This window comes from Lynx canadensis, chromosome X (genome assembly GCF_007474595.2).
Source record: "Lynx canadensis isolate LIC74 chromosome X, mLynCan4.pri.v2, whole genome shotgun sequence".
Lineage (NCBI taxonomy): Eukaryota > Metazoa > Chordata > Mammalia > Carnivora > Felidae > Lynx > Lynx canadensis.
In genome coordinates, this window is record NC_044321.2 from 33,372,827 (window position 1) to 33,390,785 (window position 17,959).

A 17,959-nucleotide genomic window follows, 5' to 3' on the forward strand; every position below is an offset into this window, starting at 1 on the left:
CCATCATGTTGTATTAAATATATGCAATGATGTATGTCAATTATTTCTTTTTTTTTTTATTTTTAAAAAATTTTTTTTTCAACGTTTATTTATTTTTGGGACAGAGAGAGACAGAGCATGAATGGGGGAGGGGCAGAGAGAGAGGGAGACACAGAATTGGAAACAGGCTCCAGGCTCCGAGCCATCAGCCCAGAGCCTGACGCGGGGCTCGAACTCACGGACCGCGAGATCGTGACCTGGCTGAAGTCGGACGCTTAACCGACTGCGCCACCCAGGCGCCCCAATTATTTCTTAATAAAACTGGAAAAAATTAAGTAGGCAAAAGATTTGACAGATACTTCAGCAAAGAAGATATGTAGATGACAAATAAGCACATGGAAAGATGGTCAACATCATCAGCCTTTACAGAAATGCAGACTAAAACCACAATCAGAAGTGACCACACACCTATCTGGATGGCAACGATGAAAAATACTGACAGTAACAAATGCTGACAAGGAGGCAACACAATTGGAGCCCTCATGCATCACAAGGGGAATAGCAAACAGGCAGAGGTGCTCCGGTAAATATTTTGGCAGTTTCTTCAAAAGTTAAATGCATACCTGCCATCTAATCCAGCCACTCTACACCTAAATATTTACCCTAAAGAAAGTAAACTTATGTTCACACAAAAACCTAAATATAAATGTTTGTGACAGCTCTATTTGTAAGTTCTGAATGAGGAAACAACTCAATATCCTTTAGTGGGGAATGAATAAACAAACTGTGATATATACATATCCATGTGTATTTATTGCTGAATAGTATTCCATTGTGTGTGTGTGTGTGTGTGTGTGTATACAATAGTATTCCATATGGTATATACAATGGAATACTATTCAGCAATAAAAAGGAACAAACTACTGATAAACACAGTAATACAATGAATCTCAAAGGCATTACCATGAGCGAAAGAAGCTAATCTCAGAAGATTATATACTGTATGATTCCATTTAAGTTACATTCTAGAAATGGCAAGAGCATAGGAGAGAGAGAAAAGATCGGTGTGCCAGGGGTTGGGGGTGAGAGAAGGGTATGACTACGAAAGAATTTAAGGGGGAATTTGGGGGGGAGATGTTCTGTATCTTGATTGTGGTAGTGGTTACACGAATCTATATAGGCACTACAACTCATAGCTCTGTGTGCCAAAAAAAAAAAAATTAAGTTCACTGCATGCTAATTAAATTTTTAATTACAAAATATATGAAGTATGTGCATTTAACCAAAATTTAAAAAAATAAAGAAGAGAAAAAGAGTATTGTTTTTGTTTGTAGATAAGGAAACTGACTTGCCCAACGTCATTCCATCAATAAATGATTGGTTCTGAACTAGAACCCACATCTTCGAAGGACATTATTCTTTCCCTATTGTTATATGAGAAATAAACCTTTAAAAACCTAAGCCAAATTGTGTATTAGTTAGCATGCGTTTAGTTGCAAGTAACAAAAACCTCAATTCAAAGTGACTTAAACAGTGGATGGTGCTAGAATGTATCTGCCAAGTGAAAGAAGTCAACCAGAGAAAGACAAATACCATATGATTTCACTCATATGTGGAACTTAAGAAACAAAACAGATGAACATTTGGGAAGGGAGGGGGGAGAGAAGAGAGGGAAACAAACCACAAAAGATGCTTAATGACAGGGAACAAACTGAGGGTTGGTGGAGGGAAGTGGGTGGGAGATGGGCTAAAATGGTGATGGGTACTAAGGAGGGCACTTGTTGGGATGAGCACCGGGTGTGGTATGTAAGTGATGGATCACTGAATTCTACTCCTGAAACCAATATTGCACTGCATGTTAACTAACTAAAATTTAAATTAAAAAAACCCAAAGCGGCTTGAACAAAAAGGGCACTTATTATTTTATAGGACACGGTATCTAGTGGTAGGGAGGGTCATGAGGTTGGTTGATTTTGCAACTCAGTGATGTCATAAATGACCAAGATTCCTTCCTTCTTGCACTCTGGCAAACCACACTTCATTCTAAGGCTGCTCCTTCTCACGGTCACAGGATGGTTTCTGGTCTCACACTGGGATATGTGCTTTTTTGGTTCTTATCTAGTGTGAGATAGAGCACCAGTGACAATTTCATAGGGCTTGTAACTCAAGTGTGTACTGCATGCAAATGCTTTACATTTCCTAGGATTCTAAAGATTCCATACAACCAGCTATAAAAAGTATTTATGTAATTACTAACACTGAAATAAACAGAGTTTCTCACTGCAGTCACAGCCATATGTCTTATTTGTACAGAGCTCAAAGTTGCAATAGATCTTTGGCAATAGCTATGCTGAGGTTGTTAGACACTGCACTTCATGTTTGGTTATCATGTTAAAGTTTAGCAAGTAGTGTAATAGCTCACTTTATAAAACCTTTATTTAGACAGGTGAGGACCTGGAGGGTGAAAGGGCAGTCAAGTGATTGATTTGGCCAAATTTGCTATCTGTTAGCAACCCAGCCAGAGATGGCATTTGATCTTCAAGCATCCTTCCCATAATTCTTTATGTCACGTTGATTCCCCCTTCGATGCCTGAACTTCACTAGGGAAACAGTAGCAATTTCAAAGGAATATTTCAAGTTCATACATGATGCTTATAAGCTTTAAATGTCAATAAACTAACAGGGGTGCCTGGGTGGCTCAGTTGGTTAAAGCATCTGACTCTTGATCTTGGCTCAGGTCATGATTTCATGGGTTTGTGAGTTCAAGCCCTGCATTGGGCTATACACTGTTGGTATGGAGCCTACTTGGGATTCTCTCCCTCCCCCCCCACTCTGTCCCTCCCCTGCCCACACTCTCTCTCTCTTTCTCAGAATAAATAAACTTAAAAAAGAACAACTTTTTTAAAAACATCAAGAAACTAACATTCTTTATATCCTCAATGGTACCATTTGGCCATTTGGAATTTTAGGCTCAAATGTCAAATGACAGGATACACTTGGAATCCTGGAGTCTCATTAACTTTACCATTTCCCTTCCCTCCACATCCTATCAGTTGTTCTGATAGGTGCATTCTAATCCCTAAATCTTTCTTGCATCCATCCTCTGTTTTCTATTTCCACATCCCCAGTATGTGCTCACGTCCTTGTTCTAACACAATAACCTTTGTCTCTGCCTCCATATTCTCTCCACCATACTTCTTACACAATGCTGCTGGATTAATGTTTTCACAATATGGCGCAGATAGTAACATATGTCCCCTTGTCTGCCCCAGCTCTAAAACTTTAATAATCTTCCTTATTTGACTATAGATTAAATTCTTAACCCCATAATCTGGCTTTCAAGGCCCTCAACAATCTGGCCCCAATATTCCTTTCCAAATCTAGAGAGAATCCTTTCCGGATAGGAGTTGTCGGCAGTGCTGTGCTCACAATGGCTTGCAAGAGCCCATCCTACACCTCTCCCCCAACTCCATGTTCAGTGATGTCACTTTGGGAGCTTGGATCTGGCCGTGGTGGGAGCATTTACACGACACAAATCCATCAATGCCACAAAGCAGAACTTTTTTTTTTTTTTCATTTTCTTTTCTGAAGCAAGGAAGCAGAGAACAAGCCCCTCCCCCTTGGTTAGAATGCCTGGCGCCAGAGCACAGAGACAAAATGGTTGACTCCGAGTGGGAAAGGATCCATCACTCCTATTTATCACTATTTCCCTCAGAGCCCACCTGGTACAGAGACCCAGTCTGTGATCACTGCACAACTGTTGGTGGTGGAAGAGAAAAATGAGTGAATGGAGGGCTGGGTGAAGAAAGGGAACTAGGTAGGATGCCAAACCACGCAGTTAAAATGGAATTAGAGGAGTCATGGGGTGGGTCAATGAAAGCATGAACTCTGAGGATGAATGTCAAACCCTCTATGGTGCTCTTCCACATGTTACCCAGATACCGTCTTTTGAGATTCAATGAAATTGCCTCTAACCTCATCCCACGTGTGGTGCACCTTTTATCTTCCAATCTCGCTAGGGGTTGTGGGTGGTTTCAGTTTTCTTAGTCTCCTGTGAGGGACTGAGCTCCTACCTCAGTAGAATTAGAAGGGTTTCTGAGTCGCTTTGGCATCTCAGAAATGCCACCTACTTTCTACACCACAGCACTGCAGACACTTGATTTCTCCCCAAGCATTGCTAACACGAGTTGTTTGTGTAGGTAGCACACTTGACTGGAGATATGGGCTTTACACTAGCATACAGTTTGACCTCTTTTCCCTCAATCTCACTGCAAACATTCAATTTCCTTCCTTGTATTACATAGAGCAATTTCACTGTCTGAAACCTATCCAACAACTGGCCTCTTTTGCCTCTTCAAAGATGCTTTACAGTCTTTTCCAACAAAGCAGACTTCTATTCTCCCCCTTGGAACATTCACTCTATACCTTCTTACTCTTGTACCCTTGTGAACACTTGCCTCTGCCTGGAATATTCTTTCTGGAACAGAAGACTTAGTAAAGGTTTGAACAGTTCAGTCTTTCCCTCTCTGTCCCGCATCATTCTTTGTAAGTAGAAGGGAATAGCAATAAGATTTATTTCCCTGCTGACATTAATTATGACATCATAACCATTCCGGTTCCTGAAGTGGCCATAATTAATTTTTAAATAGCATATTTTTTTTTTGCATTGCATAAACTTCTAGCGAGTGTTTACCTGGGTTTGCTAAAGTCACATAAATTGATCAGCAGATGCAGCCCTTTCTTTCCTGCCTCCCACCCTTCCCAGCTTAGAGTACTTTTTCTTCCCTGTGATATGGTAGCGCTTTATCTGGACCTCTCCTACGGGCTTGTGTTATGTATGCTTATTTACAAATATTATCACACTTACTGAACTGTAAACTCTGTGACAGTGAGATCATCTTCCTTCACTGAAGTTCCAGCCTAGTCCAATATCTGACACAGAACGGATTTTGAAAATATCTGACTTATAACTGTGGATGAATGAATAAATGTAAAGCATTGGAAGACCTCTTAGTGATCTGGAGAGGCTACCAGGGGAGGAGCGTATGGTACCCCCTCCCCACTTCTACTGATTGTGGGTTCCTGCTAGAATTAATAAGCAACTACTTGCTTATCGAAGACCTACTATGTGCAAGGCACAATGGGAGCTCCAGGACTGAGATCTTTTTATTATACCTCCCCACTCCAGCTTTTTGCCACCAAAAAAATAGCTCTGGGGCATTTCTTTCTGTTTGTTTTTGCGGGAAAGCTGAGACTTAGAGTTACAAATGAAATACCGTTGGAAACACTCCGGGTTGTCATGTCTACATCTGGGGTTCTGCACTGACGATTCACATTTTCTCAGTGGGTTATTTCTACGTACCTTTACAGCAGCCAGCACTGCAACGCCCTGCATATATTATACGCCCAATGAGTACTTGTCAATTGATTTTGTGCAAGTATGTGACAGCATAAATATATTATGAAAAATGAGGAGTCTGGTCACCAAAAGAATCAGGATTCCTTCTAAACAGACACACACACACACACACACACACACACACACACACACGCAGTGGTGGAGCTTGGCTTAAAGTGCAGGCATTCCTGTACCCTGACCTGCAGTATCTCTAACCAGGGGAATTTGATAAGGTAGTTGAAGGGTGATTTTACCTTTGCTCTCTCACTGCAGTTGAAAGCATTCTTAGCTTTTAGGTGGAGCCCACTGTCTGTCGACCTTGGTGAGGCGTTTTCAAGAGCATACAGTCATCTTTTTCATTATCAAAAGAAGATGCTGTTTAATTTGAGGACCCTGTTGAACAAGGCAGCTCTTAGAAATGGTCACAATTTCGTGGTTCGAAATTTTCGGTAAGTGATGGCCAGAGATTGGAGTCTGACTTAGGAACTATGGTGATAACTGAAGTTCTATTCTGCAAAGGAGCACAGCCTCGAAAAGGCGTCGTTTTGGAGGGTTTAGTGCCAGGCTCTACCTTTATTTGAGACAGCTGTCTCTAATTCCAGGTGAGCCTTCATTTCTCAGTCCTCTCTAATCAGATTTCAGAGCAGGCTGGGAGCAGGGGGCGCGGGGGTGCGTCACTAACCTCCTAGGGTGTAACAGGCTAAATGTTCTTGACATCTTCCATTTGTGTACATTCTAAATGGGATCCTGGCTGAAGAAAAATTAGAACCAATTTACACAGGGTCTTCAGCTTGTATTTGGATTTGCTTGAAAATAATACATCATTCTAGGGAGTGGGGATTAATCAGTTCTTAAAAAAAATGAGACCCCAAATAACAACCAGATAAATATTTACAAAGCTTCTGCCAAGGAGCCTTATGTGTGATGAGGATAATGAAATTTTTAAAACAAAATCCATGTTTGGAATCTATCCCTGAAATTCTTGGTAGCATGTGAAAGGCGGCTGTTTCCAGTGAATTCTTTCTATGAGTTACATCCTGCTCTATAGTTATTGAGCATTCAGTGGGGGTGGTGTGGGGTGTGTCTGTGGGGAAGGGGATAGGGGCAACTAGCTAAGTGAGGAAGCAAGGCCATCAAATGTGCACATCGTTGCCAGAAAGCTTCTACAGTAACTGCATGTTAACAATCACATAGAATTTTCCCAGAGACTCTTTCCAACCAACCTCAAAACAACCTCAGTGACTTCCTAAAAGGAGAAGCTTCTAGTCTGAAGTTGTCTGAAGTTTTCTCCCACTGTGACTAAGTGGGTCTTTGACAGTGGCCCTGAGTCCCTCCTCTGGGCCACCTGACAGCTCTGACCTCTCTGGACTGTATCATTAGCACCATTTCTTTGGTGAATAGAAGACTCTCAGAAGCCAGAATGACATTGTAAATGATACTGTAAATTGAGCTCATAGTATTAGACCTAGGTGGGACGTCAGAGCCACAGAATATTATTAGCCTTCTCTTATTTTACAGAGAAGGTTTATGAGGCCCAGAGAAATTCTGGGGTTTACCAATTAGTACTAGAGTTTGACCACATAACCCAAGTATGTGGAGGAAATCTCAGGTTTTGGAGTCTAAAGAACGAGATTCAAGGCCTGGTACCACCACTTTCTGGCTCTATCACCTTGAGCAAGTCGTTAAACTTTTCTGTAATGTTGCTTCCCCTATAAAATGGGAAAAAGAGTAATACCTGCTCTGCTTACATCACAAGGTGGTTCAACCATTCGTTTAATAAATACTTACTGAGCACCTACTTCCGAGCCATGCTCCTTGCAAGGTGTTGGAGATACAGTGGCAAAGAAGGTACTTCATACCAGACACATGAAGTCACAGTCTAGTGATAATCAGCGAGATAATGCGCGTGAAAACTGTAAAGTGACAGACCAATGTTCATTATTTTATTATTCCATGTCACTGCATTACATCAGATAACAGTTTGATGACATTTTTTCCCATAGTTTTTAACAAAGAATCATCACTGAGCTGAAAATAATCACCTGAATGAACAGCCAAAGCTTGAAACTTAAACTTCTACTCTTCTTTGAAAATTACAGTGATTATTGATTTTTAATGTTTATTTTTGAGAGAGAGAGAGAGAGAGAGAGAGAGAGAGCAAGTGCAAGCAGGAGAGGAGCAGAGAGAGAAGGAGACACAGAAGCCGAAGCAGGCTCTAGGCTCTGAGCTGTCAGCACAGAGCCCAATGTGGGGCTCAAACCCACCAACCACGAGAGATTTTTTAAATAACGGTCACAAGTTAAATGTTTGGAACTAAAACATCTGCCAAATGTTGAGGCTTCTTTGGTATTTACTAATATGCTATCCTCTACATCCAGTAGTCAGACCATAATTCTCAAAGTCCTGGCTAGCTGTCTCTCACAGTGAATGGGGCTGAGGCTAAAGCCTAGCTAAATCAGCCCAAATCTGTACCTACTATTTGAAAATATGAGAGCCTCGAATCACTCATGCCATTAGGAACTTAAGAGCATAAGCCTCTCATGAAAATGGGCTGACTTTGAAACGGTGTTGTTCTCATGCGGCGTGGGTATTTTTCTTTCCAACTCTTTTCGTTAGCCGTGCTACTTGCCAGCTAGATGAATTCAGATTTGCTGAGGTCCAGTAAGACCTAAGGCCTTTGATGACCTCTCAACAACAGTGAAAACTCCCAGTCAACTCTGCCTGTATTGTACTTTGACTTTCAGCCTTCCACAGGGAGTCGAGTTCTTCCCCCCACCCCCGACCCATATCTCTTGGGAAGGGCGGAGGGACCTTGCTACAGAATATACCATGTGACCTTAACACCAGAGAGTGATAAGAAATGTGTGGCCGGTGTTAGGCAATGCCATAAAACGGGTACCGCACCGTTTTGAAGTGAGCAGCCATATTGCCATGGACAGGATAAAAATAACAGCTTAAGTGAGGCTGAAACCATTCATGCAGCCTCCTGAATCAATCATTTTTCGTCAATTATTATTTCTTTTTTTCCCCCAAATCAATAGGATCAGACACCAAGACTGCCGAGAAGACCCAATCCACAGGCTTTTCATCTCACAAACAAGGCTCTAGAGCCTGGCGGTGTTTGGATAATAGACAGTGTCCTGTGATTTGTTGCCTATTAGGGAAACCACTTAGAGCTTTTAAAGAAATCACTAAAAAAATCTCTTTCTTTATCAGAGAAGACCAATTTGTAAGTGCAGTTCAATTTCATCTCACAAATAGAAATTTCTTCAGAGAATATTGAGCTAAGCCACCCAATTTTGTGGAGGTTATGGATTGGAGCGGAGGTGACTGGTTTTCAGGTATTTCATTCCAGACCTCTCTAAGGGCTTACATAACTCATTATGCTCCCTTCATCCCACACCCATGCTATCTGTACGCGTGTGGACACACCGATGAAGTGATTACAGGCCATCCGTGCTCTTGCCTAGAGGAGAGAAAACAGTCCTCTGTGATTAGTCACGTCTTCTGTCCTAACTGAAAATGAATGCCCTGTTAAAAACATACTTCCCGGCTTCACAAAACTATACAGGGTCTGAGATCAGGCATGGAAGGGGGTCATGATATTTCCCTTGGCCAACAATAAAATTTGGGTTTATTTCCGGTTTGTTATTTTTAGTAATGTAGTGATTTAACTAAGAAGAAGTAGGGCAACTACAGATTTTCAACAGTGTCAGGGTTCCAGACCTATAATAGCAGGTCTGCACAAAGCGAGCCTGCTTCGTTTTTCAGATGAGCGGAAGTTGCACCATTTTAGAAGGCTGACGATCTAAGATATCTTAGGAACCACCTAGTCCCCCCATTACAATAGTGATTTATACCACATGTGAGCATGTGGCAACAGTGAGAAAGGTTGCAAGTCAATTTTTAGTAATAAACTATTATTGTTAATAAAGTAAAGAAATTTGGACCGTTTGTGCTTTTTTTTTTTTTTTTTTCAAATCAGTAGGATGAGATTCAAGGGTTTTGTGAAGGTAAAGTCAGTCTCCCTTGCATGCATTCCAATATTGAGATGGCAAGAAAGGGATGAAATTAAAGGCAGGCCACTGAGAATTCGGATGGCTCCAGTATGGCCTATGGGAAATCTTGTGTTTATAAACTTCACGAATGTTGCGGAAGACAAAGACAAGACAGATCACTGATTGTAAGTTCATTTTCTTAATTTTTCAGATAAAGAACTGAGGCCAAAGATGGAAAGTGATCGTCCCGAGTTTGACTAGGATTAGACTAGGACTAGAATTTGAATAATTAAAACCACTGCTGTTTTTATTCCACTGCTTTGATTATTTTGATCCTTCCAAACTGATAAAGTTGGCCATTCTACCCTTACGCAGTATCCTTTTTTAAAATACAGCCAAGATATCTTAGTAAAGAAAGAAAAAATAAAACCAAGAACATACGCCTTAATGGTTGCATCAATCTGCAACATTAAAGAAACACAAAAATCTCAGCCATACGGCCCATTGACTACCCCCTTATGCCTCCAGAAGATAAAGTCTTCATCTCAAATTTTCCATGGGAATCAAAATATCACTTAACACTGAATTTTTTTCCTATTCTGGCAGTCTGTTTCTGACTGACCACATTTTACTCAAATCAAGCACTTTCTCTTCCAACAAAATACAATTATACAAGGGAACACATCCAGGTCTCCTCCCGTGCTCCAAACAATTTACCAGAGTTAGAAAACGCAGACTCTTGCAATGAAAGGCTTTATTCTGCCAATACAGAATATGCTTCCATTTTCTACCTAGGAAGATATTTGGGTAAAGCTAATACAAAGATCTACTATTACCTTGGCTTAACTTCTTAGCATTCAGTGATTTGGGGCTGAGAAACCTCTGTAATTATTTCTTCCAGGGATACAATTAATGTAAGGAACTAGTCTTGCCTTTTTCAAAAACTCTGGCTTTAACCAGACCGCAATGACAGTTTTGACAGAAAATCTGTACGTGGTTCCCATTGTTTCATCCAGTATTGGATCCTCCCTATTATGTGTACGAGAAAACCAAGTATTTTTATGGGAACACTAAAATAGTGATTCTGGCCCTGGTTCAGGCGCTCGAGAACCAGGGTAGGCTGCCTCCAACTGAAGCATGAGGTCTCTATAAGTAGCCATTTATGCCAGTGGTTTTAGCTGGATAATTTGTGTGTGGGTTTATCACCAGAAAGCCAGAAATGCTTGCTATAGACCAGGAAAAAAGCGGGGGGAGGCCTACGGCAGAGGTGTTTCAACAAAGGTACAACTGTGGACCTCTTCTGCTTTTCTCTACATTTTAAGCAGCTTAGGAAAGAGGTGTGGCAGCTCCATTTCAGAGCCAAGAGGAGGTCTATGAGGAGACAGTAAACAGGATAGGAACTTAAACTTGAACCATTGTGTTTGCTTTCCTTCCAGTGATAAATTTTCCTGGTTAGTTCCTGATATCTATGAAAAGCAGCAATTTTTCCTATGGGAACACTTCCTGCCCCACCTCCTGGATAGAACAGAGAAAGGCGGTGACTAGTCTAATGATTTTTCAATGGTGTAAACAGTATGACTCCCCTTCACTGGTTGAAATGCAATTAAAAAACATTTCCAGTTAATCACTCACATACCTTGATAACCAGATGTACAGTATCTACCTCTCTACCCTTTTTGTCCCCAAGAGCCCTGGGGACTTAGTATAAAAGGGGCTTGTGGAGAGAGGGAACCAAAGTATTGGTATAGTTCACTATTACTGTACTTTGGGTTTGGCTCTCAGGGTGCTGTGGGCAAAAGTTTGTCCCACCAGATCCTCTCACCAGTCTTCCAGGTTTTTGCACTTGACTCAGACTGCTGTGCCTGAGTTCCGAGGTTATAATGCTTTTGCTTCATGTCCAACTATTGTTCCCAGGAGTGCAAATACTACACCAGAGTCGTTGAGCCCTGGGGAATTTCAGCTTTAGCAACACACTAGGCCACAATCAGTTTTCCTCCATGACACTCAGGCCTTGTGCTCAGCCTAGGCTACAGCCCATACTTGCTCTTCCCTCAACATTAATTCTGTTTTGGGGGCTCTTGGTGTCTTTTTTTTGTCATCAGACTTTCATAAGGACATTGAAAACCCATCATGGAAAATCTCTCTAAGTTAATTCTCAGAAATCTGCTGAATTCATTCTTATACAAATTGTTTTACTTTTGTCCAGACACGTAATATCATTCATTCGCCCATTTACCTAGGAAATATTCATTGAATACCTACTATATCCCAGACATTGTAACAAGCACTGGGTGTACATTAATAAATAAAACAGGCAGGATCCCTGCCATCATGGATCATATAGTTTAATGGGAAGATAAAAAGTAAGTAATATAAACAGACATATAAATACATATTTAAAAATTATGATAAGTAGCATGAACAACATGAAGGCAAAGCGGAGATTACTCAACACTGTCAGGGAAGGAATCTCCCAGGAGGTGGTGTTTAAGCCCTTGGCCTAAGGCTGAGAAAGCCAGCATCAAGAGCTGAGGGGAGAGTGTTCCGGACAGAAAGAATGGTATGTGAAGAGTTCTGCAATGAGAAAGCCTTTGGAGCACAGGCAGTCCTTCCTTTGCACGGTCCCAATATGCAGGGATTTCAATTAGCACAGTTGAGTCAAATAACACCAGTCTTTTGAGTACACTGTTGATTTCACCTGCCATAGTATATTAATTGTGAGCAGTTGCATAAAGGAAAAACTTCACTGCTCGCTCTTTTGTCCACAAATCACTATGTAAATGAGAGCTGCACATCATGATCAATGACCAATCGCATGACTTCTTTCAAAGTTTTGGTGGTTGCTCACTGGGCATCTGTCATTCAGTTTACCTACGAACAGCAACGAGTGTGGTTGTGATGCCTTCTTTTTTCCCAATGATAAGCTTAGGTGCCACTTTATAAAAATGAATAATCGAAAGGAGGAATTGTCTGACAGAGATCAACGTACAGAAGAGAAATTTAAAAAAAAAACCCACAACACTGGCAGTAAAATTTGAATCAAATGGGAATGCATTTATAGAAGAAATAGTTTATGGTGGTATTGTTGACCCTGCTGATTGTTTGAAAGGCTGCAGCTATGCAGCCAGAGGAACTTAGTGAAGACAAACTTAGCGACATAAATGAGGAAAGCAGTTGTGACACCGAGTGTAAAGATGTTCCAGAGGAAGTGACACCAGCAAAGCACTTCACATTAAATGAATTCTCAGAGATAATTTATAATATCGAAAGTGCAAAGGATAAAATGTTGGCAGGTGATCCAAACGTAGAGAGTATGGCAATTCACCAAAGCATAGACAAGATGTTTGCCCTATAACATATGCTATATAATAAGAAGACAGCATGCATGGTTCAAACTACTCTTGACCATTTTTTACAAAAAATAAAACACTATAATTCTCAATGCTTCTAATGTTTTAAATTATGGCATAATAAATATATTTCACTTTTGCTAATTTTTTCATTTCCCTACTCATTTATAACTGACAAAAGGAGAGTACTAAATGTTTTGACAAAAAATTAAAAGTCACAGAACAATTGTGATATTTCCCACTTATTAATAAAGTTGCTTTGCATGGTTGCAGATTTAATGGTCATTTACAGTCCCATACTACTATGCAAAGCCAGAACTATCTGCATTTTATGGTTTTTAAAAAATGTTTATTTATTTTGAAAGAGAGTATGAAAAACAAAGAGAGAGCGTGTGCGCACACGCAGGCATGAGTGGGGGAGGGGTAGAGAGCGAGGGAGAGAGAGAATCTGTGCTGATAGCACAGAGCCCCATGTGGGGCTCGATCTCATGATCGCACGAACTGTGAGATCATGACCTGAGCTGAAATCAAGAGTCTTAACCTACTGAGCCACCCAGGCACCTCATCTGTATTTTTTTAAAGCTTATCTGCTATCCCAGGACAACAAAAGTGTAGGCAATATTATCAGTGGCTGCCGTATGGAGATTGGAGTCACAAAGAGTTATTCTTCTGATTACTTGTGCTCTCTTAAGAAAGAGAATTTGAAATAAGGTTTCTGTTGCTATACACATTTTTAAATGAAAGGTCCAGACAAAAAGGGAAGATTCCAGCAGGATGTTGGTGTCTTCTTTTTATTTTTAAATTTGAGTCTGTCAATGGAGAAATAACAAGAGATGCATCTCACAATGCAATCCCAACAGTAGAACATTAACCCAACCCTAATCCCAACTTCTTCGAGTATAAGGACAAATCTGAGAAAGACCCCGAGACTTTTTACTTCTCCTAGTCTGTCTTCTGTTTAGAGAGCTGAAAGTTGGAGCTTTTCTGCAGTAGTTGAAGGTGTTGTTGAGTCTCCTCTTTGACCATTATTTTCCTGCTTCCTTTCATGAGAACCCAGGAGAAAAATTAAGTTCCATGCATAATTTCTTTTCCTTTTTCAGTTCTTTTTCTCTGAGATTCAACACCACCACCAACCACTACCACAATTCCAAGATCCGTGATATTCTGTTGAATAAAACTTGTAGTCCCAAGAGTATTTAGAAGGAAGTAGATTGAGGGGTGCCTGGGTGGCTCAGTCAGTTAAGTCCGATTTCGCCTCAGGTCATGATCTCACAGTTTGTGGGTTCGAGCCCCGCATCAGGCTCTGTGCTGACAACTCAGAGCCTGGAGCCTGCTTCAGATTCTGTGTCTCCCTCTCTCTCTCTGCCTCTCCTCAGCTTGCACTCTGTCTCTCTCTCCCTCAAAATAAATAAACATTAAAAAAATTAAAAGAAAAAGAAGGAAGCAGATAGACACGACACAAGCCTGCAAAGGCTGAGAGTCGGGGAGGGTGTTCAATCCTTTAAGTTTTGCAGTTTGGAGACTCAGCTTTTGTGGACTCTAAAACTGCCAGAAGTCTGAACTTAAGCTCTAGGCAAGAAGTCCTCAAAATTAGCATACCAGTGGTTTCTCCTGTTGTCAATGGATGTGAGTTTACCAACTATAGTGGTGTTTCACACATTTCTTAAATCCTAGGGAGCAGGGGTTTCCAGCAAAGTTTTTTTCTCTGTTAAAAATAATACTGGAGGAAGTCTTAAGCCATGGAATATTAATGCTTTATTGTAAGACACACAGTCAGGAGAGTTTATCTTCTGTGATTTTATCTTACTTGGACCTCATTCCAGAAAGAAAAAAATATTTTCAAACATGCCCTCAATGTGAATTGGGAAAGTTTAAGCTGCCATGCCTCCATTTCAGGCCAGACATGATAAAGTGTTTACAGACCCCAGGTCCAGTTGACTCTAAACAATTCATCAATATCAGTCAAAGGGTTTACTTCTTAACAATATCGGTACTTGTATATTCCAAGTGTTGCTTAGTATTATCACTAATTAACATCAGAACCAGACATATAACCAAAATGCAAATGTAAAAACACATTTTCTGCCTAAAGGCCATGTTTTTAAAGTTCTCAAATTTCTGAATACTATCATCCAAGTCTTGGACATAGTTTTCTAAGATTTTTAATAGAGTTCTAATGGAAGGAAGAAAATGAAGGTCTATTCTAAAACGTCTTTAGCCAGCAAAATATTTTTTGTATATTTACGAATTTACGTTTAAAATTTTGGTTCTCCTTTATCTAAACTTTTACATTTTTTTGTGTTCTGTTTTTTACACAATCTACCAGGGTAGTAACACATATACAAATAAGCAGACATACATTGTGGATCCATGTTCAAAATGTTTTATGTTATGGGTCTATAATAAAAATAAATTGTGGATCACTGCCTTAAAGAAATTTCCATTTAGAGAGTAGATGAATGACATATTTTTACAAGTTGAAGACTATGGTACATCTTTGAAGCAGGAATGTTGACCAAAATTTTGATCCACATACAAGCTGAAAACACTAATTTCTACGGATTGAATATGGTATTGGTATCCTATGTTAAATCAATCAATCAATCAACCATTAGCCAACTAACTCACAAAACTTCAATCTTTATGGAAGTTCCTTTTCTTACTAACTAGAATCTCTGAAGGGCTTAACGTCACAAAAAATCAACTGAAAAAAATATTCATCTATAGAAGACTAAACGAACCAATCAACTCTGCCAGAAAGTTGGGGGTTTAGTGAAAGATTCTTTTGTCTAAGTTATTTGATGTCATGCAGTGGAAACAATAAATTGAGTGAATTTGTGATTTTCCTACCTATCTTGTCACCATTGCAAAAAGACATATAGAAATTCCCACCAGAGAATTTACTCTTCATCTCAAGTAGCACAAGCTCTTTTCTTAAGCTAGAATTCAAGCATGATCATTTTGTGACAATGGTTCTGCTTCTAGTAAAATTAATGTTTAGCCCATGTGGTGAACCACAATTTGCCCTTCATTATTCACAATTTCTAATGGCATACAATATAGTTATTGTTAAATAGAGATAACACCAGGAATAACAAAAGAATAAATGTTTTCAATTTTAGATACTGATTACCCCCCAAAATAATTATTGCCATCACAATGTAACAAAGTGTTAAAATGGGACTCTTTCTGTCTCGGTTTCTGCTTAGGCCCAATAGGTGTTTTCTCTTCCCTCATTCCAAAGCGAGATGCTATGCCACTAAAACAGGAGCAAAGGAGATACACAAGAATTAGTCTTGCAACCCACTGGTGACCACTTCCAGCTTCTAAAATGTATTGCAGAAACTAAGAGATGGGCGTAGATTGGAAGAAGATTTTGAAAGTCTTACCATTGTATATGACAGGGAGAGGTACTCTTCCCTCAACTCAAGCCTAGGGAACATGGCTCCAATGGCACTGATAGGTTCAACAGGAGAGCTTGGGGACACTGCACACCAATTTCAAGTCTCTACCTAGGAAATCTAGAGTAAGAGGGACAGGCTGCCTAGCTGTTTTGATGACAGAATAAGAGATGCGTTCATACTGGAAAGAAACAGACTTTTGTCAGAGCAAAGTACATGAAGGGATTCCCATGAACCAATACAGATTGAGAAAGAGACTTAGCATGGTATTGTTTCACATGATGGCCAAGAGACCTCCCGAAGGGTGGGGAGATCTCTGCGAAAGGAGTCTGGATGTGTTCCCTTGGATGGCAGGAGAAATGTAATTGTCCACCACCAAGGACTATTGTGAGAAATTTCCAGTGATGACAGAGTTCTCCCAAGGACCCTCAAAAGCACCCCAGAAGATAAAGTGTCCGCCTTAAGCACCTAGGCCAATGCTAAATTGCTAGAACAGAATCAGACTTTGCCTGACCCTTAACTCCTCACTTTCCCTTGGCTTTACTTGGAGCAACTAAAGGTGGGAAATAGAGGAAACAATTCATGGTCCCTCGTCCCTTTAGAGGAGGCTGGCTTGAATCAGGCATGAGCTGGAAGGAAGAAGGGTGTTAACTTGCAGTACATTTCTTAGAGTTAAAAAAATCATTATTATTATTATGCATTATTTTACTAAGACTCTTTGGAGGGAATAAAGTAAGCACAGAGTATTTTTTTTTTATTTTCTGAAAGTTACCAGAAAAGCCACAAGGCCCATTGTATTTGACCAGGGACAAGTAAAGAACAAATCTCCAAAGAAGATATTTGAAGGGTGGTAGAGGAAAAAGAATGAAAATGTTTTCTATGGTATGGACATTATAAATTCTGTTCATATAATCTAATGATTTCAATAATAATAGCTAAAATTTATCAAGTGCTTATTCTATGCCAGACACCGTCTGCTTTGCATGTATTAAATCATTCCATCCTCACAATGCTATAAGATTATTATACTCATTTTCTAGGTGAGAAATCGAGGTGCAGAGAGAGGTTAGGCAACCTGCCTGAAGTGGCACTACTAGTAAGTGGCTAAGCCACCAAGAGGGCTATTCCCAGCAAATAAGAATTCAACCTCTTTCCTCAAATTTTTCTTTTCTCTCCACATCCAAAATATTGGATATCAAAAATGGAGGGGCTCCTGGCTGGCTCAGTCAATTAAGTGTCCGACTTCAGCTCAGGTCACGATCTCACGGTTCGTGAGTTCGAGTCCCGCGTCGGGCTCTGTGCTCACAGCTCGGAGCCCGGAGCCTGCTTCGGATTCTGTGTCTCCCTCTCTCTCTGCCCCTTCCCTGCTTGCACTGTGTCTCCCTCTGTCTCAAAAGAAATAAACATTAAAAAAAATTTTTTTAAATAAAAAATTTAAAAAAAAAGGAAACCACAGCCTTATCAATTTTAGCGCGTTAGCACTTTGCAGGAACACATGAGGCTACATGTGATTTTCTACGCTTTGTTTCAAGAATCGAACACCGAGTCACCCCAGTTCAATGGGGTCTTTTTCTTAAATATCTATTTCTCTTGAATTTTCTTTTTTCTTTTGTGTAGATGTGGACAGCCACTACAAAATAAAGTACAGCTGAAGGGTCGTGACCTCCTCACTCTAAAGGACTTTACAGGAGAAGAAATTAAGTATATGTTATGGCTATCGGCAGATCTAAAATTGAGGATAAAACATAAAGGAGAGGTATGTAGCATTTTCATTTTACCGTCCCCTACTACCAGCCCTTTTAAAGACAGCCTTTCCAAAGAAAGAGGGAAAAG

At 40.2% G+C, this 17,959-nt stretch overlaps 1 protein-coding gene across 1 annotated transcript in view; it reads left to right on the forward strand.

The window, feature by feature from the left end:
• Window positions 1-5,603: 5,603 nt before the first annotated feature.
• The window catches only part of OTC (ornithine carbamoyltransferase), a 61,204-nt gene continuing 48,848 nt past the window's right edge, over window positions 5,604-17,959 (forward strand). Inside the window, exons 1-2 of the mRNA XM_030306220.1 lie at window positions 5,604-5,826; window positions 17,744-17,882. Coding sequence (XP_030162080.1) covers window positions 5,750-5,826; window positions 17,744-17,882 — 216 coding nt within the window. The 5' untranslated portion in view covers window positions 5,604-5,749. The remainder of the gene's footprint in view (window positions 5,827-17,743; window positions 17,883-17,959) is intronic.